The sequence below is a fragment of the Bactrocera dorsalis genome, chromosome 2 (genome assembly GCF_023373825.1).
Source record: "Bactrocera dorsalis isolate Fly_Bdor chromosome 2, ASM2337382v1, whole genome shotgun sequence".
In the NCBI taxonomy this organism is placed as follows: Eukaryota; Metazoa; Arthropoda; class Insecta; order Diptera; family Tephritidae; genus Bactrocera; species Bactrocera dorsalis.
Window position 1 is genome coordinate 67527821 of NC_064304.1, and position 27236 is coordinate 67555056.

The 27236-nt window shown below is 37.6% G+C and overlaps 1 protein-coding gene and 1 pseudogene across 1 annotated transcript; both read right to left on the reverse strand.

The window, feature by feature from the left end:
• Positions 1–3897: 3897 nt before the first annotated feature.
• LOC125776143 (uncharacterized) lies at positions 3898–5250 on the reverse strand (annotated as a pseudogene).
• An 11905-nt stretch (positions 5251–17155) lies between these two features.
• Positions 17156–18106, reverse strand: LOC125776756 (uncharacterized). The gene is made up of 3 exons (XM_049450310.1): positions 17664–18106; positions 17446–17605; positions 17156–17364 (listed from the first exon to the last, which is right to left on the reverse strand). Exons 1-3 carry the CDS (start codon positions 17835–17837, stop codon positions 17249–17251), a joined length of 450 nt encoding a protein of 149 aa, XP_049306267.1. The 5' UTR covers positions 17838–18106; the 3' UTR covers positions 17156–17248.
• Between the last annotated feature and the right edge of the window lie 9130 nt (positions 18107–27236).

Below are 27236 nucleotides of genomic sequence, written 5' to 3' on the forward strand. Positions count from 1 at the left end.
GGTGTTGTGCAAAATGTGGTGAAATGGGGCACTTCGCAAAAGAATGCGTCAAAAACCCGTTTTGTGCGTCATGCAAATCAAGCGGAAAAAAGGATACGGATCACCGAATGGGGAGTTGGAAATGTCCCCTCTACCAAGCGGCATGTAAAAAGGCGAAATGAGAGTTGTACAAATCAACTTAAATCATTGCGAAGCGGCCCAAGAGTTACTGAAACAGACAATCTACGAGAAGAAGATAGATGTGGCGGTAGTCTGTGAGCAGTATAAAAACATAAGTGCTGGTACCTGGATTTCCGATAAAGAAAGCAAAGCTGCTATATGGGCCTGTGGGGAAAACGCATTCCAAGACAAGCCGCTCTTGCTACAAGATGTTTATGAACAGATTCTTGATGAATTAGTTCAGGACGCCCTTACTACCACAAGCAAGTGCTAGCAGGCGACTTTAACGCGTGGGCAATCGAATGGGGTAGTAGCAAGACAAACCGGCGGGGTAATGCTTTGCTCAAAACATTCGCCTTTCTAGATGCTGTGCTGCTTAACACGGGAGGCAGAAATACCTTCGAGAAGAATGGCCGCGGATCGATTATAGACATTACGTTCGCCAGCAACTCACTGGCTCGATCTGCACATTGGAAAGTGTGCGACTTCTACACACATAGCGATCATCTTGCCATTATGCTTGAAATCGGCAAGAAGCCGCGAAACCAAGGCAGTCTAAAAAAGCCATGAAAAAAAGGATGGAAGGTGAAAACGCTAGATGAGAACATCTTCGACCTCATGCTGGATGAAAAAATGGGTAGCTCAACCGACTTAGACCGACAAGCTGAAATTCTGGTAAGTCACATAAGTTAAGCCTGCGACGCGGCCATGTGTAGAAAAAGGCAAAACGCACCCCGAAGATCTGCATACTGGTGGAACGAGGAGATTAGCGCACTAAGAGGCGAATGTCATAGAGCGAGACGACTCTCCCAAAGAAGCTTAGGTACGCCAGAATAAACGAGACTGCGAGAATATTTTAAAAGAAAGCGGAATGAGCTTAAAAAGGCTATTAAAAGAAGGAAGACCTTAAGCTTCAAAAAACTATGCAAGAAGGTAGATGAAAATCCGTGGGGAGACGCCTATAAAATAGTAATGACAATCGACGAGGAGGAGGTAGTAGAAGTGGTGGAAAGATTCGGCAATACAAAGGCACCAGGACTTGATGGCATCCCAAACAAGGCGCTTAAGATTGCTGTTAAACACAGCAAGAAGGCCTTCGCGGAAATTTTTTCTAGGTGTCTAAACGAAAGCGTTTTCCCAAGAGTATGGAAGAAGCAGCGCCTGGTTCTCCTCCAGAAACCAAACAAACCGGCGCGCGAGCCGAGTGCGTATAGACCACTTTGTATGATCGACACGATGGCCAAAATATTGGAGGAGTTAATCTGTAAACGTCTGGAACATCACCTAGAAGGAGAGCTGCCTGGCTTGTCTGAAAACCAATTTGGTTTCCAAAGACATCGATCCACCATGGACGCAGTCGGAAAATTGACGGACATCGCGGCCAAGGCCATAGAGGGAACCAGGTGGATGTATGGCAATAAAAAATATTGCGCAGTTGTCACACTTGACGTCAAAAATGCCTTTAATTCTACATCCTGGCCACATATAATTAGGGCTTTAGAGGCAAGAAACACTCCGGGATATCTACTAAGGATATTTAGTAGCTATCTGTCTGATAGACTGCTGCTGTACGACACCGATGCCGGCCCAAAAAGCTACGTGGTGACAGGTGGAGTACCGCAGGGCTCCGTATTGGGCCCGTTACTTTGGAATGTGCTATGCGACGGGGTGCTACGCCTACCGCTGCCAAAAGAGGCACAAATAATTGGCTATGCGGACGATATTGCTGTGACGATAGTTGCGAAAGAGCTCTCTCAAATTCAAAACCTCTGTAATGCGACCACAGCAAAAATTAAGGAGTGGCTCACGGAAACTAAGTTGCAGCTGGCTGGAGAAAAGACGGAAGCGCTGCTTATCACGAGCAGGAAAATATTAGAAACGGTCACCTTAAATATCGATGGATACAACATTACAACGCAAAACTCCCTGAGATACCTTGGCGTTATGATTGACACGAGATTGAACTTCAAAGCGCATATTGAAAAAGCTTGTAGTAAGGCAGCTGCTGTTACAGTGGCCCTGTCAAGAATAATGGCTAACACTGGTGGCCCTACTAGCTAAAGTAACTCAGTCAACACTGATGTATGCGGCCCCTATATGGTGCCAAAAAACAAATGCCAATAAAGCAAAGGCAGTGACCAGGCTATACGCCATCAGAGTGGCCTCTGCATTCAGAACGGTCTCACATGAAGCGGCCAGTATCATATCTGGTCTTATGCCTCCGAACCTAATGGCCTCAGAGTTACGTAGAGCATACCTAAAATCTAAAGCTATGAATAGACGTCTAACAGCTGACGAGCGAAAAAAGGAGAGACAGGTTAGCCTCGAAGAGTGGCAAAGACAATGGAACGCGACAGAAAAAGGAAGATGGACGCACAGACTCATTAAAAACGTATCAGCTTGGATTGAGAGACAACATGGGGATACAGACTTTTATCTGACGCAATTCTTGACAGGCCATGGCTGTTTCAGGGAATACCTGTACAGATTCGGCCACGACGATGACACAAAATGTTCATTCTGCAGCAGTGCCAACGAAAACGCCGAGCATATCTTGTTCTTCTATTCGAGATACGTAATGGAGAGAACTACCATCGAAGGAATAATAAACCAAAGGATGACGCCTGACAACATTATAAGCCACATGCGATCCATGAACTCAGGATAAGTGAACGACAGCGAAGAAGCTTGAGACCAGCTGAATAACCACGAAAAGAGTTTCAGAAGAGGCATTCTTGCCCAGCTTGGTCTTGCGAAGTAATACCTAACGGTGGTCCCGCAGGACCAAATACAAGCTAACGCAACCGGAGTTAAGGGTTTAGTACGTAGGCGTACTGCCACGCAAGTCCAGTAAAGTTAGATAATACTAATTGGGCGTGATCCCGAAAGAGGTGTATCTTTAGCGGGCAATATGAATCGTGCATGCTGTCTGTCTAAGGCAGTATCTTTTGGAAGATTCCCCCTCCGACACAAAAAAAAAAAAAAAAACTCTCCTTAGCAACTTTGTTGCGAGAGTATAAAAAACGGTATCAAAACCGGTGGCGTAGTTTTAGAGATTTAAGCATACATAGGGAAATAGAGGCAGAGAAAGCGACTTTGTTTTATACTACGTATATATACATATATTATATTATTTAATATTTTAACGTTCATGTGATGTCCCACTATCAATGCTTATGTACATGTACAAACATATACAGTATGCTCATACTTATGTACATATGTCGCTTTTCATACACTATGTGAATCTCTTCACTTTCACAGTAAATATTTGTGATCTATATAAATATAAATGAATTGTTGTTCGTTAGTCTGATTAAAACTCGAGAACGGCTGTGCCAATTGAGCTGATTTTGGTTTCAAAATGTTTGTCGTAGTCCAGGGTAGGTCTAAACGCTGAGCAAATAAGGAAAAATTGCGAGTAAGATAGAGTTAGACGACAATTCCATTTTCCCATATGAGCCCCCTAAAGCACAAGTGGTATAACTCCACTTTCTCCACTTCTGTCGAGATATTAAAGGGTTTGCTAAAAGTTGTATATAAAAATCAATATTGAACTTTTGGACTACTTTTCTCAAACTTCAGAAAAAGGTCTTATTTAACTTAAATTGATGTTTTTGAAACATTTTGCCCATTAACTCTTGTTTTATCGAGTACCGAAAATTAATTATACCATTTGTGCTGTAAATGGTTTTAAGATTTCATTTAACTTATAAATAGTTTGAAACCTGTTTCGTTTTCTCATCTAATTAGAACCATTTACTTCGTCCCAACAATACATGAACCCCATTTTCGTTGAAAGTTCATGGCAACCTAAATTGTATACGTACATATTACGTGTGGAGTAGGCCTGTTGACACACCAATTTCGGGAAAGGCAGGGACTTCTCCAAATCAAAAGAGAATGCATAGTAGCTGTCATTATTAGCACTTTTTTCAGCATCCGCCTTCATGGAATCGCGAGCTTGTTCTGCCTTCCGTAAATGAAGTTCATGGTCCTGCTTGAGCTTTCTCTTTTCTTCTTCATCTGTTGAGTATTTTACTTTATTAGAAAAAATATCACACTTGACGCAAGTGTCTTTATGTGGGACGTGAAATTGCAGATTGAACTCGTTATTAAAAGTTCTTCGATATATATGCTCCCTAACAGGCTGAAGCCCTTGGCTTTCAACGTGCTCCTTGTACAGATTGTACATAAGTCGTATATTTAAGTTCTCGGCTAAATATTTCCTATTTGGGTTGTGTTTTCTTGTGTAGTGAGATTCGTATGAAGGAAAAGCTGAAATATGGGCTCTTACTTGTGCCATTTGTTCATCGGAGGTTTTGTTACCAGGCACCTTCTTACACCGTTTATCGTCCCCTGGAGAATAGCCCATTTTGACCTTTTCCAAAGCTCGCGTCATTCTTCCATTTGAGATTTTCAATGTTTCTAAGAAGCACCCCTTGTAAACCTGTTTGGTTTCCCCAGCAACATTATGATAGAACCTATTTGAACTTGTTCGATTCTTCTCAGCGGTGGTTGGCCGATGACGTACCGGTAATATTGGTTTCAAAAGACCACAAATGAATGCATTTTGGGCAGAGAATGTCCCTATTTTCCACAATGCTTAGAATATTTTTTTTTCGTTCTTCTTCTGTTATTTTGTTAAAACACTTTTTGGTGCATTTGCAATCGAGATTGCTAAATTGCTTCTCTGGAATTGGCTTTCCCTTTCTAGTGACGTAAGAGTCTCCCGAATTTCGCTTCCTTTTCCTTTCTTCTCGCTTCCATTCCTTTCTCTGCCTTTTCCGGGCTCTCTTTGGCCTTCCTTCTGCATTTTCCTCTGCTTCACCACTTTCATGAGTACTGGATCTCCCTTCCACATCAGCAGCTGCTTCATTGTCCTATATGGAACCGGGATCATCAACGGCTGAAACCAAAGTTTACGTTCAATTATTTGAGAAAGTATAAACATTACGACATGAATTAGCATTTTCGATTGAGCACCAAATTGGGTTGTACAACAACAACAAACGAATGAAGAAATTTTGCCATTTTTCAGCTTAACACTTAATTCTTAATTTCATTACTGTTACCTTCACCTGAGTCCATCTAAAGAAATTATTACAAAAAAACACTGAGAATAAGTCTTTCTCCCATGAAATTCACTGCACGAATGGTGAATTTGTCAATTATACCACTTGTGCTGTCAACGAATAGGCAGCATTCACTGCAGTAGTAATTTCTGCTTTTTATGAGGTTGCTATGGGAACTAGAAGCAACCACGTTATTGCATTAAATAGAACACATTTTCCTCGATACAGCACCATAGCTAACTCCAAAAAAAAAAAATGGAGTTATACCACTTGTGCTTTAAAGGGCTCATATAAAAGTTGACCAAACTGTATGTACGCTCATAACTTTCATACGACTGAACCAAATTTAATAATTCTTTTTGTTAAATGTTCGTTGAGGTTCAAGGATGGTTTTTGCAGAGAGAAACATTCAAATAATTTCCGGAAAACCACTAAAAACAGTCCTTTTCTTTTTCTCATACAAACGAATAAATGTTTGTTCGTTAGTAACGCTAAGAGAACGGCTAAACCAATATTGATGAAATATTCAGAGGTTGTTCGTTGTGGATCAAGGAAGGTTTAGAAATAAAAATATCTTATACTTTTCATGAAAAGTCGGAAAATTGGATAATTCCAAAAAGTAACTTTTTTCCTTACAATTTTTTTTCAATTTTTGTTTTGTTTTTCAATATTTTGATTTGTAAATTATTTGAATAGTTCAATTTTGGTCGCTTGCTTTTTTATTCCGGCTATTCAAAAGAAAAATTATTGAAAGTTATTCAGTGAAAACTTTACGTGTGTTTCACACAAAGAGGTCAATTGTAGATTGAAATTTGTTACGAAGCCACAAAGAGGTCGCCCTAATATCGGTCGGTGTTCTTTTTGCCATCAATATATGGCAGCCCAAGGCAAGGCAAGCCAAGAAGTACTCCCAAGATGCGGTGACACACGTGCGGAATTATGGATCGCGGTAAATCAGCAAGCGATGTCACAGCACGACTTTTCAAACAACAGTTACGATGTTTTATTGACTTTATCTTGAAGCAACGTACATGTGGTGCTGTTGGATGCTAAATGTACTCTGTTGAGTGGCAAAATAGAGGTTTTCCGCACGCACACATTCTTCTTTCGATGATGGTTACACCAGATCAAATTGATGAAATCATTTCTCCGGAAATTCCTGACGAAGAGAAAGATCCAGAATAATATGAAGTGGTGGAAACAAATATGGTTCATGAACCTTGCGGACACTACAATCCTTTTTCTGTTTGTATGTCTGACAATAAATGCACGAAACACTATCCACGTGCTTTTCTTTCGGAAACACAAACTGGAAATGATGGATATCAACTCTAACGGCGTCGCTTACCAGATAACAGAACATTCAGCATTTAACTTAGAAGAGTGAATATCGAAGTTGACAACACATGGATCGTACTATATTCATCACTATTGTCTAATTCATATTCAAAACTCATATCAATTTTTAGTATTGCAGTCTGGTGAAATCGATAAAATACGTTTGTAAGTATGTCACCAAAGGAAGCAACATGGCAATAAAGCGCATTGTTGGATATTTACTTTTACAATTCATGAACGTTTTCCGACCGTTGTGCGTCTCGCAATTAATTTGGAGATTGGCCAAATAGTGTATTTCACCCCAGAGAATACAGTATAGCCAGTGGAATCATCGCCAGCAACAAAATTAACATTGACGAGTATTTTCTCATCTTTCATCAGTCATCCGTTTGTGAGAACATTGCTCTATTCGGAAATACCTTGATATAAGGGGTATTCAGACCGAAGCCTGTAATTTGATAATTCATGAGTTAATACTTCGTTAAAAGGCTTAACTGTGAACATACTTTTTGCTCTACCTTGGTAATATGGTAAATTTTATTCCGAAACAGCTGATTCAATTTTATTAAAGAGTAAAAATGCCTCAACAAAGTGTAAAATCAAAAATTGTCAGTCTTTTAATTGAAAATTATGTGGAGCAGATCAAATTTATTACTGGTAAGTACTTTAAATTGATGTACAGAGGAACAGAAGAACAGCTGATGTGATATTACCGAGTAAGGAAACAATTATCAAGCTTGCCAGATGGATAGTTCGTTACTCGGTAGAACGATAGTCTGTTAATTTTACAAAAAGAAAATACATGTAAAAAACTACGGAACAACGACTAACGAATTAACAAGGCTGGTCTTGTTATACATGGAATGCATCGTCGAAGAAATAGTTACGCAGAAAGCAAGGCCAACCAGTAGATTGACATGCAGGTGTCTTATCAACTAATGCATTAGGACGAATTTACACAATCCACCCAAAAAACCTTTGGTTGCTATTGATTAATGTACGCTATTCACCTTTTTTGGAGTCATTGCTTACTGTGAATGGTTCGATGTGTACAAGTTTTGGAGAAGTAAGTCAGTAATTACAATTGCTGGAACACGTTAATTACTGGAATGAACATGAAGTTCGCATACTTTGCGATATAAACATCGACATTGCCAAAGACATTTTACATCGTCTTCGCTAAAAATTGGAAATGGTACAATTTCGGTTGATACTTCCGGTGGTTCGGTATCAATTCCATCTTCCCTTTATCAATCCACGAAAGATGAGCACATCACAAATGTTCGGACATTGGCCAAATTATCGTAACTACGATTCCTTAAGTGCACGCGCAATGTTAGCTGCCAAAAATACCGATGTTGCTGACTTAAACTAGAAGATTCAAAGTCAAATTCCGGCAGACTTGCGCTCATACAAATCGATGATCGTCTTGACAACGAAGACGACGCCGTGAATTAACCAGTGGTATTTCTAAATTCTTTAGACAGGCTTGGTATGCCACTGCATCATTTGCGTCTCAAAGTAGGATCAGTCGTTATTATGTTTCGCAATCTTCATGCGCCGAAAGTGTGTAATGGAACCCGACTGATTGTGACGCACCTATCGAATACAAGAGGGAGAATGCTTGATTCTACGAATTCCTTTGAGGTCTAACGATTTCTCATTTAAGTTCAAACGTATTTCGTTTCCAGTGAAAATTGCATTTGAGATGTCAATCAACAGGACCTAAAGATAGTCGCATAGTGTGAGGCATAAATTTGGAAATGCTATGTTTTTCACACGGCCGTGGCGTGCTCACGAGTTGGAAAACTATGTTTTCTGTACACCGGAACAGAAACCAAAAAATGTTGTTTATAAAGCTTATAAAGCTGAGTTACATTGAAAAAAAAAACAAAAAAAAAAATGAAATGATAAATTTAACTTTCTTTCATTTCAAAATACATAATTTCACGCAGGACAACGGGTGCGGGGTCAGCTAGTTTTTAATATAATTTTTTGTAAACTTAAACCTTTTCGGTTTATATACACTGTTTTTTAATTTGCGTTAGCATTTGTTTAAATATTTTTCAATTTTACTAAGCTAACGACAACCGACAATTGAGAAGCGAGACGGGCATAGGCAATTGAAAATTTTTTATTGAAAATTTTATTTAGGAAAATATGATATGAACGAAAATTGTATTATTATTTTTTAAACTTTTATCACGCATTTAGTCCCTGCTCGGGCATCATGAAAAATCTCAAGTGATTGCATTTCTTATACAATTGAAATCTTTATTATATGAATTTTATGACTTAACCTAACGGCTTAAACTAACGGGAAGTGTAAGTATGTATTTACAAAGCATGTAGGTTTAATTTCGTTACATTATGGTGAGTATTTAAAACAGTATTATTAGGGTGAGTATTTTATATAAATTAAACTTTAATATTTTAGTTAATTATTATAATTCATTTACAATAGTATTATAACATGTGATTTTTTTGAGGTTAGGATTTTCATGCATTAGTATTTGACAGATCACGTGGGATTTCAGACATGGTGTCAAAGAGAAAGATGCTCAGTATGCTTTGACATTTCATCATGAATAGACTTACTAACGAGCAACGCTTGCAAATCATTGAATTTTATTACCAAAATCAGTGTTCGGTTCGAAATGTGTTTATCGACAAATTTTGTTCAGCGATGAGGCTCATTTCTGGTTGAATGGCTACGTAAATAAGCAAAATTGCCGCATTTGGGGTGAAGAGCAACCAGAAGCCGTTCAAGAACTGCCCATGCATCCCGAAAAATGCACTGTTTGGTGTGGTTTGTACGCTGGTGGAATCAGTGGACCGTATTTTTTCAAAGATGCTGTTGGACGCAACGTTACGGTGAATGGCGATCGCTATCGTTCGATGCTAACAAACTTTTTGTTGCCAAAAATGGAAGAACTGAACTTGGTTGACATGTGGTTTCAACAAGATGGCGCTACATGCCACACAGCTCGCGATTCTATGGCCATTTTGAGGGAAAACTCCGGACAACAATTCATCTCAAGAAATGGACCCGTAAGTTGGCCACCAAGATCATGCGATTTAACGCCTTTAGACTATTTTTTGTGGGGCTACGTCAAGTCTAAAGTCTACAGAAATAAGCCAGCAACTATTCCAGCTTTGGAAGACAACATTTCCGAAGAAATTCGGGCTATTCCGGCCGAAATGCTCGAAAAAGTTGCCCAAAATTGGACTTTCCGAATGGACCACCTAAGACGCAGCCGCGGTCAACATTTAAATGAAATTATCTTCAAAAAGTAAATGTCATGAACCAATCTAACGTTTCAATTTTATGCGTTTTTTTTTAAAAAAAGTTATCAAGCTCTTAAAAAATCACCCTTTACTTAAAAAATTTAGTATTTACGTTTAAAGTATGTCGTTTTGTAGCCAGCCGGAGCCGGTTGGTGACGACGTCGAACGTTTTAATCAAAACTTAAATGCTGCGCGCGTAATGGGTGTCACAAAACGAATGTAATGTAAGCGACTATTCATCTCCTTTTTGTTGCTTTGGCGGTTTGCGACGCTCTCTTGTGGGGGCCGCTTCCTGAGTTTGGTGATGTTCTTATGTGTGGTGTGATGTGATGTGTTAGGATGCGCCAGTTTTTCTCGTGTAGAGTAGTGAGAAGCTTAACTCATTTAAACATAATAGGCTTCACTATAGGCTCTACTCCTACGGACCTTGTTGAATAAACATCTAGGAGCTCTCCAGTGCAATTTTGCATGCCGACCTAAAGACTTCGACCCACACCGTCCACTTTTTCCCTGCCTGCAGTCACGAATGTAGGAATGAAGCAATGAAATCAAATAACGACTAATCTCTCTTATTAGTGTCCGATCTGCCACAAATTGGATGCCGCGAGTTGGTGTTTCCATTCGTGACTCCTCAGCCACCGCATCTGAAACCTGAGCGCTATCAGCTTTGGCATCCGTTGAGAGTATTCTGAGGATCACTCTTTCGAACCCATAGCTTATGGCTCCCTCGTTTTTGCTGAGAGGACAGACGGACTCTGCGTTTAGCAGAATCAGCACTTGCCGATATGGTTACCCGGTTTTATTTAACCTTATTACCCTCCTGTTATGCTTGGGTAATGACGGGTTGCAGTATCTGAGGACTTATTCACTCTCACTCTGATAGGAAGGTTCAGCTGGAAGGCAGACGCGAGCCCTAGGACGTAGCGGAATGTCAGTTATCAGTTCCCACCTTGGCTCCTTTCCATACCTCTCCCACCCGAGAGACTGCTTCCTTATATAGGACAGCCGATCGCTCATCGGCACTCCGGTCCGGTCCTGCCCTAACATCTTCGGTCTCGCTCAGCACCCTCTTGGCTCAGTGTTTTAGGATGCTGCTCAGACTCTTGATCATATCCGCATATAACGGTACTGCTAAAAACTACTTAAAGCGCAGTAACAGTAAATTTTAACTCCGAGATGGTATGAAAGGGCTATACGAGAGTTGTTGTGAAAATTGGACGATGGGAGTGGTATCGCCCATTTTTTGTTAACATCCCATATCTCGGGACCCGACCTGCCGATTTTGACTAAATTTAGTACGTGGCATTTTTTACGTATTTCTATGCCACAGTGTGCAAATGGGCGAAAGCGGACAACAACCACGCCTATTCCCCATAAAGCACATCTTTAAGTTCCAGTTGATTTCACTTTCCAATACACAAAACAAAAATTTAACGGGATAAAATTTTGTACTAATAATTCCTTTAAATACCATATTTACCCAAATCCATCCAAAATTGCTCAAGCCCTAGGTACCGGATATGTGGACCTCAGTACCTATAGTTAACTTTTGACCGAAAATATCAGTGAATGTATGAGATATACAATTAAAATTAAGGGAAAATCCTTTCCTGATAATAGTACATCTGTGTATCAAAAATGTGATGAATCGGGTCAATAACTCCCTGAGCCCTCATATAACTATTATAAAGAGAACATTTTTTTTAGTAAGCGGCATTAAAATCGGGTTGACACTATCTGAATACTTCTATAATGATTTTCGTTTTTCTAACAAACCTTATGCTGAATATGTCGGTCAGTGTATAAATTATATATACAAGTACTATACAATTACATCTTAAGATATTTCCCTGGCTTTGATTATTGCACGTTGCGTTTGATGTACAGTAACAGCAAAAATTGCTAAGCTCGAATATTATAAGAACTCCGATGCGAAAATTAGTGAATAAGCGCGGCACCGCCTACTTTTTGGTGAAATTCCATACCTCGGAACCTGACTGACCGATTTCGACTTAATTTGGTAGGTGAGTCTCCTCATATTTATATATTCTCTTCTTCTTCTTCTTAATTGGCGTAGACACCGCTTACGCGATTATAGCCGAGTTAACAACCGCGTTCCTTTTCATTGGGAGTGTTTTTTTACGTGGCGGGTCCCAAACCCAGCGCACAACCCTATGGATTACAGTACAAAAATGAACGAAATGCGACAACAACCACGGTCAGTCCCATATTGCACAATTTTAAATTCCTCTTGATTCTTTCACTTTCCAGTTCACAAACCAAGAAGCAATAAGTATAACGGAATATAACTTTGCACGAATAATACCTTTAATGTATGTCATCTTATGACCAAAAATTGTTCAAATCATACCAATGTTAAAGCCCCTGTATAACGAATATTTGGACCTAAACTTTTGAACGAAAATGTTACTCAGTATGTGAGATACATGTGTAATTGAAATTGAAGGATAATCCTCTGACAATGGTATATCTGTACGTCAAAAATGGGTTGAATCGGGCCATTACTTCCCTTAGCCCCCATACGCCTCACAAAGATTTTTGAACTTAGGGGTGAGTTATGCCATTGCAAATGAGAGATCGTGATTTACTCATAACATTGTATCCTTGTCCTTTAAATTGATAAATTTCAGCGAAAACTTGACCTATACCCTATATAACTAATATCAAGATTTTTGAACTTCCGGAGACAATGTGATTGGTTTTAATATGTGGCATATAATAGTAGGTGGTATTGGAGAAAATATAAAATCGGGCCGCTATTACCCCAGTATTTGGGGTATTGGTAAGGTTTGCGGGTGTATATGTGGTACAGTAAAATATGTTTTTACACCGTCTTTTTCTACACGATTTTGAAATAACACAGTACGTTAAGGGCTCAGTGAATAAAGGCCTAACGAACTAACGCCTAATTTTTAAAAATGAAATAATACCTAAACAAGAACGCCTAACTTTAAAAATGAAGGAAAGCCTAATTTTAAAAATGAAAGAAAATCTAAATTGTTAGGGTTTCTTTCATTATGTAATAACCCCTAATGAAAGAAGACCTAACAATTCGAATTAAAATGCTTAGAACTTTAAGAAAATATATTTTGAAAAGAAAAAAATGTATTTTTAAATTATATTGAACTATAAGTTATGTAAATACAGTTAAATTTTCAACAACTATAGCTCTACATAGAGGACATTTCATAAAATTTTCAGCTGCGCTAACCTTTAGCTCATTATGACAGTTCGAGCAAATTTTTAAATGCCGACATGGTAAATATAATATATTTGGCTTTGAAACCAAACACACTATGCACATCATGCAATTCAGTCTTATTTTGTTTTGTTTTGTTTTTCTTTACATGTCATGACAAATACCAGTGTTGCCACATATTGTCTTTTAAAAAAACTATTAAATATTTTTCTGTTTAACATATGTAAAGAAAATGGTACAAATGGTTTTTGTATATTATATTAATTGATAAATAAGGATAAATAATATTCCTTAGTGTCGAACTACTTTCTGCACTGGCGGCCTTCGGCCGCGCTTAAAAAAAATAACCCTCATCGATCGAACACCGGGGTATTCATAGTTCCTTTGTGTCGAACTACTTTCTGCACATGAAAAATCGCCTAACATTAATGAAAGAAAGCCTAACAATCAAAAATGAATAAATACCTAATTAGGCGTTTCTTCATTTTTGATTGTTAGGCTTTCTTTCATTATGAAGAATCACCTAACAATTTTAAGGAAGAAATTCCTAAAATGTTAGGCATTCTTTCATTATGAACAACCGCGTAATTCCTATATGCAATTTTTAGGCATTATTTCTTTTTGTTTTTAGGCGTTAGTTCGTTAGGCCTTTATTCACTGAGCCTACGTTAAGAATAAACTTTTAATTGTTATACACGTTATTTTTGATTAAACATGATTTCTTAAATTTGCGCTAATTCACAATAGCCATGCGCAATAGTCATTTACAATTAATTGACCGAATCAGCCGTTCACATATCACTAGTTTCTGCAATGGGTGCTCTCGTGCCCTTGTATATTTCGGTATAGGACTTTTGCAATCTTGCAAGAGCAAGAGAATTCCCCTATTGCTTTCAATTTCAGTTTAATATTTTGGATTGCATACACATGTTTATTTTACCATCCAACAGTTGTGGCAATCAACTTTAAATACATACTTGTTAGAAAAACATTTTACCAGCTATCGTTCAAAGAGGAACTTCAGTGGTGCAAAAGTCATAAATTTGTTCTGAGATTACAAGTCTTTCAAATAATATAGGTGCCGATGGGTTTGAAGACATCCAAACGTCTGACAACGATAATGAATGCAAAATGTGAAGGTTAGGTTTTAACAGCTAATTTAATTCGTGAGGGCTTAAAATTCGCTACAAGTTTGAAACAACATTTTCTTGCTCATGATTCTGACATGGATCGTGTACTACAATTCCAACATAAACTTAAATCTTGTGTTGCTGGGTATCAAGGATTATCTAAAGAACTGGAGAAATTAAAAAAAAAACACTTGTTTTAACAGGCTTTATAACAAAACAACCTACAGAGGCCAATTAATAATGAATATAATTCCGCATTATGCGCTGGCGAGACGATCAAATTAACTCATCAAAACCTTAAGTGTATTGGTGTCGTCGGCTTTTGTCGGCTCTGTTTGATGAAAATCAAACATTTTTGATATTTGAATTTGACGGCCGCTAATTTGATCGTCTCCACTTATGCTTGACAAAAACAAGCTCAGTTGCGTGAGTATGAGCAAGTGCGCGGACGAGAAAAAATTTATTTTGAATTTGGTTGAAATATATTCCATAAAGCTGGAAGCATATAGTAGCAGGGATGAAAAGTAAAAACAATTTCAAGCGCTGTTAGAAAGCTATAAAGAACAACAACCGACTGCAACTTTAGAAACTTGGAAAAAGAAAAATTAATCTCTTGCGGACAAACTTTCGTCGCGAAAAGCAAAAACTGGCTGAATGTAGCAGAAGTGGAGTTGGTGCCGAGGACTCGTTCTATCCTACTTTGTTTTATTTTAATGACATGCAGTTCTTAAATGACGTAGAAACACCCAACACAACTAAAAATACAACGGTAAGTAAAATCGATAAAAAATAAAGTTTTTATTTCATTGCATTTGTATATTAAAATAATGTATTGATATGTTTGTTAATTTGTGAATTTGTTGTGTTGTTTTTTGCCAAGATACTGCACCTTCGTTGCTGAAGTATTCAGAGAAAGTATCGCCAATTTGTTTCGCTTTATTTGAGGAATTACGTATTTGCGTACATTCCAGAGCATTTAGATCTATCTCATTGCGCCAGCTTCTTCCATTAAAACTCCTGTGTTGGTAATTTCTTGGTTAATTAAGTTTGTAAATGCATATGTTTTTTTGGCGGAAAAAATTGTGCAGATAGCAACAAGCTAAAACAATAAATGGTGTGAGTGAAATAGTGGTTTGCAGAACGCCAAACCTTGATACCAATATTCCAAATACATTTTCTAGAATTCTGCGTGCACTGCTCAATCTATAATTGAAATGCGTTCTTTGCTTGTGAAATTGGAATCGAAACCGGAAAACGGCTTTAAAAGGTGTTCCTGCGTTTGGAAAGCATTATCTCCCACAAAAACATACGGCAGCACCTTGTCGCTGTTTGGTAGTTGCGATGGTGGAGGTAATGGCAAAGATTTGCTGTAGAGTGCTCTCCCAAAATCGGTATTTTTTATTACTCCACCGTCCGAAATACGACTATTCGTGCCAACATCAGCTACTATGAATTCATAGTTTGCATTAACCGTCGCCATAAGTACAATACTATGAAATTTCTTATAGTTGTAATAGAATGAGCCGGATTTAGCCGGTTTTATAATTGCGATGTGTTTGCCGTCGATAGCTCCTATGCAATTGGGGAAATTCCATGCTTCATTGAAATCATCAGCAATTTTTTCCAATCTGATTCTGATTGCGGCACCTGAAAATAAAACATATACAAAAAATTAATATTTCTTTACTATAATAAATAACACATGAATAATATATTTGCATTTCTTTATAATTTCAGAACCCCCGTAAACAACCCGTCACCAAGTCGGCGAAAAGAAAACCAGATGCTGCTGATGCTCCAATAGAAATTGCAACAAAAAAATTTGCCGAAAAGGAGCCCAAGAAAACCACAGCGATAACCGATGCCTGGGCGGTAAAACTAGAGCGAATGCCTGCAGGTCAAAGAATACTTTGCGAAAAGTTTATAGAGGACATTTTGTTTGAAGGACAAATGGGGGCCCTCCACAAACACTCCATAAAAATTAATGAGCCAACACCAGCAAATTTTCACAGCGGCAGTTCGACTCCTTTCACCTACAAGGGCAGCGGCACCTTTAACGATGGTGATGCATCACAGTCATCAATATCAAGCTTTTTTCCTTCTTTTAAAGAATTATTTGTATTGCTTTAAAAATTATAATAAAAAATAATATAACATCATTGATTGATTTGTTAATTTATTCACTTACCTTTATAAAACTGGAAAGCCTTTTGCTGAGAATCGCATGTTAGGTGCAATAGCTTCTCGCATTACTGTGTTTTACTTTTCTATTATTGGCTTCACCATAGTTAAAAGTCTAATAGATTTTCATGAGTAAATTGCTTCCCTTTTTGGTACCAAACTTTCATCCACTCCGTTTTCTTTTGCCTATTTGCTTTCTTTCTTTCAACAACACTGCCGCAGACACTAATAAAAGTAAATCGTCTTCCGATGACGACATGATAACCGAACGCTATGAGTACAAATTAAAAATGATGATTGCCGTGTTTATTTGAACGTTTGCGGACAACACACGAGCGAACTTCACTCACACATATGCAATGCTTGACGTAACCCAGTTAACAATCGCGTTTGTAAATAAACTTAAAATAAACTTACACTGGTAAACCTTTTCGTTACAAAAAGTTTACGTTTTTCATTACAAAAGAATTACAAAAGACTTGTAAAAAACCAAAACGTTACATTACTTTGGGCTTTTTCACACACTTGTAAAATCGCTTATTTTTAAACTTAGAAGTAAGCATTTATTAAATTAATATCCAACCGCTTGTAAGTTTATTTTCAAATGTATTTGTAAACGTGTTGTAATGATTTTATGTAATGGTAGTAAAATAAATCGCATGATATATTTTTAAAGATATATAATTATTTTCTTTATTAGTTTTAATTCATTTTATATTATTTATTATATATACATATGTACTTATACTAAAAATTAAAAAAAATCTTGATAAGTTAAATTAAACTTATACTAAAAATTAAAATTTAAAAAACATTCTTTAAAAATGAAATGATAGAAAAATAGTTAGGTAAAATAATTAATTTGCTGCATTTTGGTGCTTCCGTTTTTGTCTATTTTTGGCAAATTGAAAAATCGTCTTGGTGCCACTTATATATTCAGTGTCATTGCCCTTCACTTCATGTAAGAAGACATCTGAAATTTAAATTAAAAATATATATAAGTATATAAGTACACATGTAAATATGAAGTTTATTAAGTTTTATTATTAAGTACCTCGGATAGCCATAGATACTTTTAAGACGCGGACAGGTTTTTTGTGTGACGTTCCACTCCAAGCAAAATGTTGAGCACATTCATCGGATACCAATGAGCGCCAAGCTGTTCTGACGAATTTCGCTCCTGTGTATTTAATATTTTGCATAAGTTCCGATTTCTTCAAAAAAAGGAAATTGTAAAATTGGCTTTCAAACAGTCAATAAATATTTACTTACAAATTTAGCATATTCTTCATCCTTCTGGAGTAAACTCTCCAATTCCATAAATTGCTCCACTGTGTTTAAAGGTTCCGCTGGCATAATCTTTTTTGATGGAACATTGTCTCTGCTATTCCTCAACTCTGCGATATCTCGCCGCAAGCTTCTTACCTCCTCGACGATTCTTCCCATAGATCTGGATACAGCTGCATCAATGGTGCTTTGAATTGCTGCAAAAAAACATTTTCATTAAAAAAATTTTTTCAAATAAATAATTGATATTGACTACCTTCTAAAAATGTGGGATCCAGTGTATAGCTATTAATTGTTCCTGCTTCTTCGCCTATGATGTGGTTATTTCCGTTTTGGTTGATGGATGTCTCAAATTGCAAATGCACTCCATCGGTATTTATTTGGCTATTGGTTCTTGGGAGTGGTATGTGTATGATTTATTGGCGGACATTATGTGAAACTAGGGGAAGAAAGGAATGTGAATCACTTTCAAAGTTATGTAAATAAAGTACTTTTATTATTTTGGTTAGGATATGGGAACTTAAAACATTTGAAAAAGTTAAGCTGTTTGTATTATATATATGAAATACTCATGATTTTAAAGGAGTTATAAATAAATCTTTTAAATTTTGTAAGTGATGTCCTTGTAAAATGATTTCATTGTCACTACTTTTAATAATAGAAACTGTTCTAAAGATTAAGTTATCACTCATATAAAAATTATCTGGAGCTTTTAAAGAAAAGTACAAACCGTTTTTAACAACAAAATTGAAAGAACCGTTTTTGAAACGACCTAACTTCTCCGAAATGATTTGCTGCTTTTTTGGATGCAAACTCTTCTCAACAAGCCGGTTGTATAATTGTGGTGCTAGTTGATGTTTTTTTTAACAAGTTTTTTTAACTGACCGAGGTAATTAATCAAATTTAAAGGCATTGATCGTTTCAAGAGAACCGAAAAATAAAGCATCTTGAGCTAAGTGTGTTAAGCAATGGAAGTTATATGTTAAAAGGTCCGAACTATAGAATTGAGGAATTTCTGAAACAAAATCATTCAAAAGTTGTGATGCACAGTAGTTATTTCTTTGGTAATCGATCGGATTCAACAATATTCGAAAAGCAAGAGAAAGTTTGAGGAAATGATTATATCTATCTTCATCCAAAATAGATTTTAATACAACTGGCCCGACATACAACAAAAATAATCGAAATTCAGTAGCCTTGAACCGTTGTAATCCTTCAGGTTTCGCGTTTTTCTATTAAATTCCCGTCGAATTTAGCTTTTAAAAAATAATAAATTGGCATTTAAACAAGTTATTTTTTCATTTCGCAACGAATAGTTCATGTTTCTTACTTTCACCCAAGATAACAACAGAACTTTTACTACCCCTAAACAAATAACGTGCATATAATCAAGTGGAAATTGCTTGATCATATCTATTGGTAAATTTTCTAAAATGATGGGACTGAGCTGCTTGTGATGTTGCATGTCAGTTCTATTTCAAAAATCTGCATCTGTTCTGGAAGGATGTGGTTGAAAGAGAAAAATTGTTCTGTTTTCTTGACGTTCGCCTTTCTGGGTGCATTTTGTACAAGAGCTGTAGCCTGAATGACCCTTAATGCTTAATATAAAGCCTCTTGCGGGTGAATCACAAATAAACGCTCGACATTTAACATTATAATTTTTTGAATCAAATTGGAGTCCGCTGGCAATAAGATCATTCATTTCATCAACAAAAGGTTTTAGATATTCATTAGCAGATATTGGATGAGAACTACCGACAAAAATTCCAACAACTAACACTGATTCTGTACCATAAATATTTATCAGAATTGGCCACAAATTTTTCTTTGAACTTTTAGATATTGGTAAGCCATCTACATTTATATTTAATGCTAAATCATTTGAACTTAGTGAATGTAATTTTGTTTGAAGAAAATCTGTCAAACAATCTTTAAGACCATAATGGAAATATTGCCCTTCACTTAAGCAAGTAGTAGGGGCGTCGGTTGGAGTTTTTTTTAATGTGCGAACATCCTTTGGTAGTCCAGGAATTTTAGTGCCTAAAATTTTCAAAAGCTTATTTCCCAAATCGTTTGAAATGTTTGATTCAATAACCCATGATGTAAGTTCATCTATGAATATATCAATTGGTGGCTGATGCTCATAAAATTCTGAAGGACTTAACTCATCTGAATCAGAACTTGATTCACTCAAATTTTGTTCAATTAGTTGAAATTCACATTCATCCCTCCGCGGCGGGGAAGAAGTGGATAGGATAGGGCAAGGATTAGGTGAAGCTGCGGAGGTTGAAGGTTGCGACTGTTCATTATCATTTGAATACAACAAGTGTATCACAAGCAGCTCAGTCCCATCATTTTAGAAAATTTACCAATAGATATGATCAAGCAATTTCCACTTGATTATATGCACGTTATTTGTTTAGGGGTAGTAAAAGTTCTGTTGTTATCTTGGGTGAAAGTAAGAAACATGAACTATTCGTTGCGAAATGAAAAAATAACTTGTTTAAATGCCAATTTATTATTTTTTAAAAGCTAAATTCGACGGGAATTTAATAGAAAAACGCGAAACCTGAAGGATTACAACGGTTCAAGGCTACTGAATTTCGATTATTTTTGTTGTATGTCGGGCCAGTTGTATTAAAATCTATTTTGGATGAAGATAGATATAATCATTTCCTCAAACTTTCTCTTGCTTTTCGAATATTGTTGAATCCGATCGATTACCAAAGAAATAACTACTGTGCATCACAACTTTTGAATGATTTTGTTTCAGAAATTCCTCAATTCTATAGTTCGGACCTTTTAACATATAACTTCCATTGCTTAACACACTTAGCTCAAGATGCTTTATTTTTCGGTTCTCTTGAAACGATCAATGCCTTTAAATTTGATTAATTACCTCGGTCAGTTAAAAAAACTTGTTAAAAAAAACATCAACTAGCACCACAATTATACAACCGGCTTGTTGAGAAGAGTTTGCATCCAAAAAAGCAGCAAATCATTTCGGAGAAGTTAGGTCGTTTCAAAAACGGTTCTTTCAATTTTGTTGTTAAAAACGGTTTGTACTTTTCTTTAAAAGCTCCAGATAATTTTTATATGAGTGATAACTTAATCTTTAGAACAGTTTCTATTATTAAAAGTAGTGACAATGAAATCATTTTACAAGGACATCACTTACAAAATTTAAAAGATTTATTTATAACTCCTTTAAAATCATGAGTATTTCATATATATAATACAAACAGCTTAACTTTTTCAAATGTTTTAAGTTCCCATATCCTAACCAAAATAATAAAAGTACTTTATTTACATAACTTTGAAAGTGATTCACATTCCTTTCTTCCCCTAGTTTCACATAATGTCCGCCAATAAATCATACACATACCACTCCCAAGAACCAATAGCCCAAATAAATACCGATGGAGTGCATTTGCAATTTGAGACATCCATCAACCAAAACGGAAATAACCACATCATAGGCGAAGAAGCAGGAACAATTAATAGCTATACACTGGATCCCACATTTTTAGAAGGTAGTCAATATCAATTATTTATTTGAAAAAATTTTTTTAATGAAAATGTTTTTTTGCAGCAATTCAAAGCACCATTGATGCAGCTGTATCCAGATCTATGGGAAGAATCGTCGAGGAGGTAAGAAGCTTGCGGCGAGATATCGCAGAGTTGAGGAATAGCAGAGACAATGTTCCATCAAAAAAGATTATGCCAGCGGAACCTTTAAACACAGTGGAGCAATTTATGGAATTGGAGAGTTTACTCCAGAAGGATGAAGAATATGCTAAATTTGTAAGTAAATATTTATTGACTGTTTGAAAGCCAATTTTACAATTTCCTTTTTTTGAAGAAATCGGAACTTATGCAAAATATTAAATACACAGGAGCGAAATTCGTCAGAACAGCTTGGCGCTCATTGGTATTCGATGAATGTGCTCAACATTTTGCTTGGAGTGGAACGTCACACAAAAAACCTGTCCGCGTCTTAAAAGTATCTATGGCTATCCGAGGTACTTAATAATAAAACTTAATAAACTTCATATTTACATGTGTACTTATATACTTATATATATTTTTAATTTAAATTTCAGATGTCTTCTTACATGAAGTGAAGGGCAATGACACTGAATATATAAGTGGCACCAAGACGATTTTTCAATTTGCCAAAAATAGACAAAAACGGAAGCACCAAAATGCAGCAAATTAATTATTTTACCTAACTATTTTTCTATCATTTCATTTTTAAAGAATGTTTTTTAAATTTTAATTTTTAGTATAAGTTTAATTTAACTTATCAAGATTTTTTTTAATTTTTAGTATAAGTACATATGTATATATAATAAATAATATAAAATGAATTAAAACTAATAAAGAAAATAATTATATATCTTTAAAAATATATCATGCGATTTATTTTACTACCATTACATAAAATCATTACAACACGTTTACAAATACATTTGAAAATAAACTTACAAGCGGTTGGATATTAATTTAATAAATGCTTACTTCTAAGTTTAAAAATAAGCGATTTTACAAGTATGTGAAAAAGCCCAAAGTAATGTAACGTTTTGGTTTTTTACAAGTCTTTTGTAATTGTTTTGTAATGAAAAACGTAAACTTTTTGTAACGAAAAGGTTTACCAGAGTAAGTTTATTTTAAGTTTATTTACAAACGCGATTGTTTACTGGGTATTTGATCGTCTCGCCAGGCCATTATGCTTCTCATCTTGCTTGCATACCACAGTAGTTGTGAGTATGCATATGATTAACACAATTTGCATTGTGGTATGAACTTTGACTGCTTTACGGCCTCAATGACAAGAACTGAATGCAATATGGTCTTTATTGCATCTATGTTATTTAAGTTTTCTGTTGGGTCGAAAGTAAGAAGAAACATATCGAACGGCTCTTTCGTTTTCCACTTCAGTTTGTTGACTGCGTTTATAGCTTTGAATCCCTTCTTATGAAGGTCAGATATTATAGCCTCTGGCTCGTTTGAGTGATGTAAATTTTTAACCATTACCTTAATTGGACAAGATTTCTTATTTTCGTAAGAAAACCACGGTAAATGCTTTTTTTGCCTAATCATTCGTAATTTTATATATTTTTTGGTATTCACAGTCACCCGATATCATTATTGGAGGAGGTCGTGAGATTTTCGTTTCTGTTTGATTTATTCCGACTTCTTTTATGGTATTTGATGTAGCTGGAACCACAAGCTGAGGAGATAAGTTCAGCTTTCCTTTTTTTACTGAGCCTTTTTTTCAAAGTCCAATCGGTTTCGCGGGAATTAAGAATAGTTTTTAATTATTCTTTAAAAATATATTTTTAGCTCCGTAGAGCGATCTTTATTTAATCACTTAAACAGTGTGAATGCTATGAACAGAAAAAAAGATGTTGTATACAAGCGGGTGCTTGTATTTATACAAAAAACTTAGCTTCAAAGTAATATATTTATCAGTTGTAGTTTTGTGGTTTCTATTCTATTGTGGAAAAGTACTGAAGTGGAAAAGTACTGATGTGGATGACAATTAGTTTAGTTGTTTGGATAGTGTTATCTTATAGTAAGTGATGTCAGCTTATTGCTAGGCAGATGTATATGTGTGGTAGCTATTATCAGTTGGGTTCAGTGTAAGTCATGTATTAACTCCCCCCTCCTTTATTGAAAAGATCTCCTGATCTTTTTATACGCTGGTGATTGCATCTTTCTTTATGAGATGTTCCAATCCTTGAGCCTTCAGTATTTGTTCATATCTTTTTTGTTGATTTTCTTTAAGTTTTAGAGTTTTACATTTCAATATGGCATAATACAATTTAAAACTTGTAGCTAGTATACATATAATTATTAGGGTTACAAATATGTTTTGTATTGGGTGTTCTTCGTATGGTATACTAAATTTATGTAGTTTTTCAATGTTATTAAATTTATATTTTGAGTTTGATTCTAATATATCTAGGATTTTAATATTATTTTCTTCTTGTGACGGAAATATATATTTTTTTAATTTCCTCGTTTTGATTGTGAAATGTTATATTATTTAATATTATATTTTCTTTAAACTGCACTAGGTATGTTCCTGTGATAGTTTCATTATTTATTTTATTTTTTACTAGAAAAATTTGATGATAAAAAACTCGCGGCACTTACCCGTTGATTTGGCAAAAAATGAACTCGAGTTGAAAAACCGGATAAAGCGGGAGAATGGCTGATGATACGTATGTATAAGCGCACGGATCGAATGAAAAAGAGGGCCTGGCGCCGTCCGCCAGTTCCTTTTGTTGATTGTGTGTGGTGTGGTGTAAAAGATGATGTGTTGAGTGTAGTACGTAGTGTGGGATGACCGGAAATGATCCGCATGATGCCAATGTGTTGAGTATAGGATGTGCAGTGTGGGGTGAAGATGTGTTGATTATGGTGTGTATGTGTGGGGTGTAGTTATATTATCTTAAGAGGGGGGTCAGGTGCTCATTTAGCCATCCCGGCCCCCCTAAACAACTGTTTAGCCTAAAAGGCGCTGCAGCTGTTGCAGCGTTGCCACAACGCTGCTCAGACCCGTAGATCGACGCGATGGTGGCCCAGGCTGTCGACGCCGCAATGATGTTGCGCTCCGCTGGGGTGCGGCACGAGCTGCGGGTTGGACTCGGGGTATGCGGCCGCGATGGTTGGGTGGCCGGCTCACTTCGCGTGACGAGCTGCGGTGTAGTAGCGTGTGATGCGGCCGGTGGCACATTTGGCACAGCCCACGTGACTCACACTCTGTAGTCGCATGAGTGTGCGACAGGCAGTTGAGGCAATGCCCGTGGGCCTGAGCCACTTGCTGCCGTTGCAAAGGCCGCATACCCCTAAATATTCCACAATGGTGGAGACGATGAGGGCGTCGACAGATGGGACACCTTATCCGATGGGTCTCCGAAGTCCTCGATGTAGTCGATGGTGGTCGGGTGCCACCACGAGGTGCGGGTGTAAGCACCGCTGCGGGCGCGGTTGCCGGTACAGGTGCCGGCGTTGTTACCGGTGTAGTTGCCGGCGTTGTTGCAGCCACAGTTCGGGGCGCTGGTGTAGGCCCGGTGCGTGGCGTATTGATAGCCCGAGCGGTTGACGGGGTTGCGACTGATGTGTCTACATCCATGGTGATCTATGGTGAAGGAGATGGTTAGTTATACATATCTGTCATATAAGTTGATATGGGCAATCGTGCCACGATATGTAGCATGAACGGATCGTCGTATTAATCGACCATTTTTTGTGAGGTTTCTTTGTTGTTTTTGACGGTTTATTATTTTTTAGCGGTTTATTACGGGCGTATTTCTCGTTTTAGCGTAAAATTTAGTGATTTTATTATATTGCGACAGTATCGGTTTGGTTATTTCGATTTTCGGATTCGCGGTCGTCGGTGGTTGGTAAAAAGCACAGCTTCACGAGCGGTCTGGTTAGGGTTCCGTTTTGTGTACGGAGATCCACGACGCGTATGTGACCGTCGGAGCCATAATGTAGCTTTTCTATGCGGCCTAGCCGCCACTCGTTGGGGGGTAGACAATCATCGTGAATGAGGACACAGTCTCCAAGTTTAGGCGCTTGTTCAGGAGTCTTCCAGCGGTATCTTTTGTGGAGATCCTTTATATATTCGTCCTTCCAGCGGCGGCTGAAATCATGATGGAGAATTTTAATTCGTTCCCATCGATTTAATAGGGATAGCGACTCCACGCCTGGCTCAGGAATGGCCAGGATGGGTGCTCCTTTTAGAAAATGCCCTGGAGTTAAGGCGGTGAAATCGGAGGCGTCTTGCGATAGTACGGTAAGTGGCCGTGAATTAAGAACGGCTTCAATTCGATTTAATAACGTCGTGAACTCTTCGTAATTGAATTTATAATTTCCAGCTACCCGTTTGAAATGGGATTTGAAGCTTTTCACAGCTGATTCCCATAAACCGCCTATATGAGGAGCGCTTGGGGGTATAAATTGCCAGTTGATACCTTGAGGGGCGTACTTTTGTACGATGTCGGGTGACACTTGTTTTAGAAAATCCACAAATTGCTTTTCGGTGGCTCGTTGAGCTCCAATGAACGTTTTGCCATTGTCGCTCATGATCTTTGATGGGTAGCCCCGTCGAGCGACGAAGCGAGCAAATGCCGCGAGAAAAGCATCCGTCGTCAGATTACTACATAGCTCAAGATGTACTGCCTTTGTCGTGAAACATACAAAGACAGCCACATAGCCTTTCATGAGAGTGGGAGACCTTAACATGGACGCCTTTACTTGGAAAGGCCCAGCAAAATCAACACCTGTTGTGGTGAAAGGCAGAGCGAAATTGCAGCGTTCCGGTGGAAGTGCTGCCATAATCTGCGTTCGCATCTTCTGTTTGTGCATAGTGCAAATCTTGCATGTGAAGATGCACTTCTTGATTTGCGGCTTAAGACGGGGGATATAATACTCCTGGCGTACCATCTGTTGCATGAGACGATGTTCGGCGTGTGGCATTAAGATGTGGATGTAGTGGAGGAACAGTGTGGCAAATGGTGACCTCTCTGGGATTATTATGGGATGGCGTTCGTTATATGTTAGGCTCGAATTAGCAAGCCGACCGTTGGCACGAAGCAGACCTTTCGTGTCCAGAAATGGGTTGAGGACTAAGAGTGAGCTCTTTTTATCAATCGGCTTCGATTCTCTTAGTAGTGATATATCGCGGCTGAAATAGCGCGTTTGTGTATATGTTATTAGTGCGACCTTTGCCTTTTGTAACTCTAGGTGCGTCACTGTGTTGCATGGGAAATTATGTGATCCCTTAACTTTGCTTTTGACTTGTTCTATGAATTTGAACATGTAAGCGACTACTCTGAGCGCTTTTGGAAACGAGGAAAATCGTTCAAGGATGTCGGCATCATCCAATAATGTGTGAAAGGTGGCGATTTTTCGACCTTCTGGGGCGATAATGTTGCGCATGGGGGATTGTGGCCAAGAATCAGGAGATTCTATCAACCATCGGGGGCCATTCCACCAGAGGGTGGTAATGGCAAGGTGCAGTGGCTTGCACCCTCTTGTACCTAGATCGGCAGGATTGTCAGCACTGGCTTCGTGACGCCAAGTGGCTGATCCCACTAGGTCAAGAATTTGAGACGTTCGGTTAGAAATATACGTCTTCCATGCATGTGGTGGTTTTTCCAACCTGGCTAGTACAATTTCTGAATCGGACCACATATATAGCTTGCATTTTGTCATATTTAAATGCATTTGCACCATGGCTACTAATTTCGAAAGTAGTAGTGCGCCACATAACTCAAGTCGTGGGAGACTTATAGTTTTTAAAGGTGCCACCTTTGCTTTTGCTACTAATAAGTGGCTTGTGGTCGTGGTATCACTTTGCGTGCGCACATAGATAGTAGCGCAGTATGCCTTTTCTGAGGCGTCACAAAAGCCATGTAATTCGACTTTGTGTTCGGGGGAGTAGTTTACCCATGGTGGAATTTGTATCTGAGAAATGTTATTCAGATTTTTTGCGAACTGGGACCATTTTTCTAAGCGAAGAGGTTTCACTTGTTCGTCCCA

Coding starts and splice junctions, on each gene's coding strand:
- LOC125776756 (XM_049450310.1), bottom strand. CDS start 17,837: ATGGGAAGAATCGTCGAGGAGGTAAGAAGCTTGCGGCGAGATATCGCA. Junction 17,606..17,663: donor ATGAAGAATATGCTAAATTT/GTAAGTAAATAT, acceptor CTTTTTTTGAAG/AAATCGGAACTTATGCAAAA. Junction 17,365..17,445: donor AGTATCTATGGCTATCCGAG/GTACTTAATAAT, acceptor TTTAAATTTCAG/ATGTCTTCTTACATGAAGTG.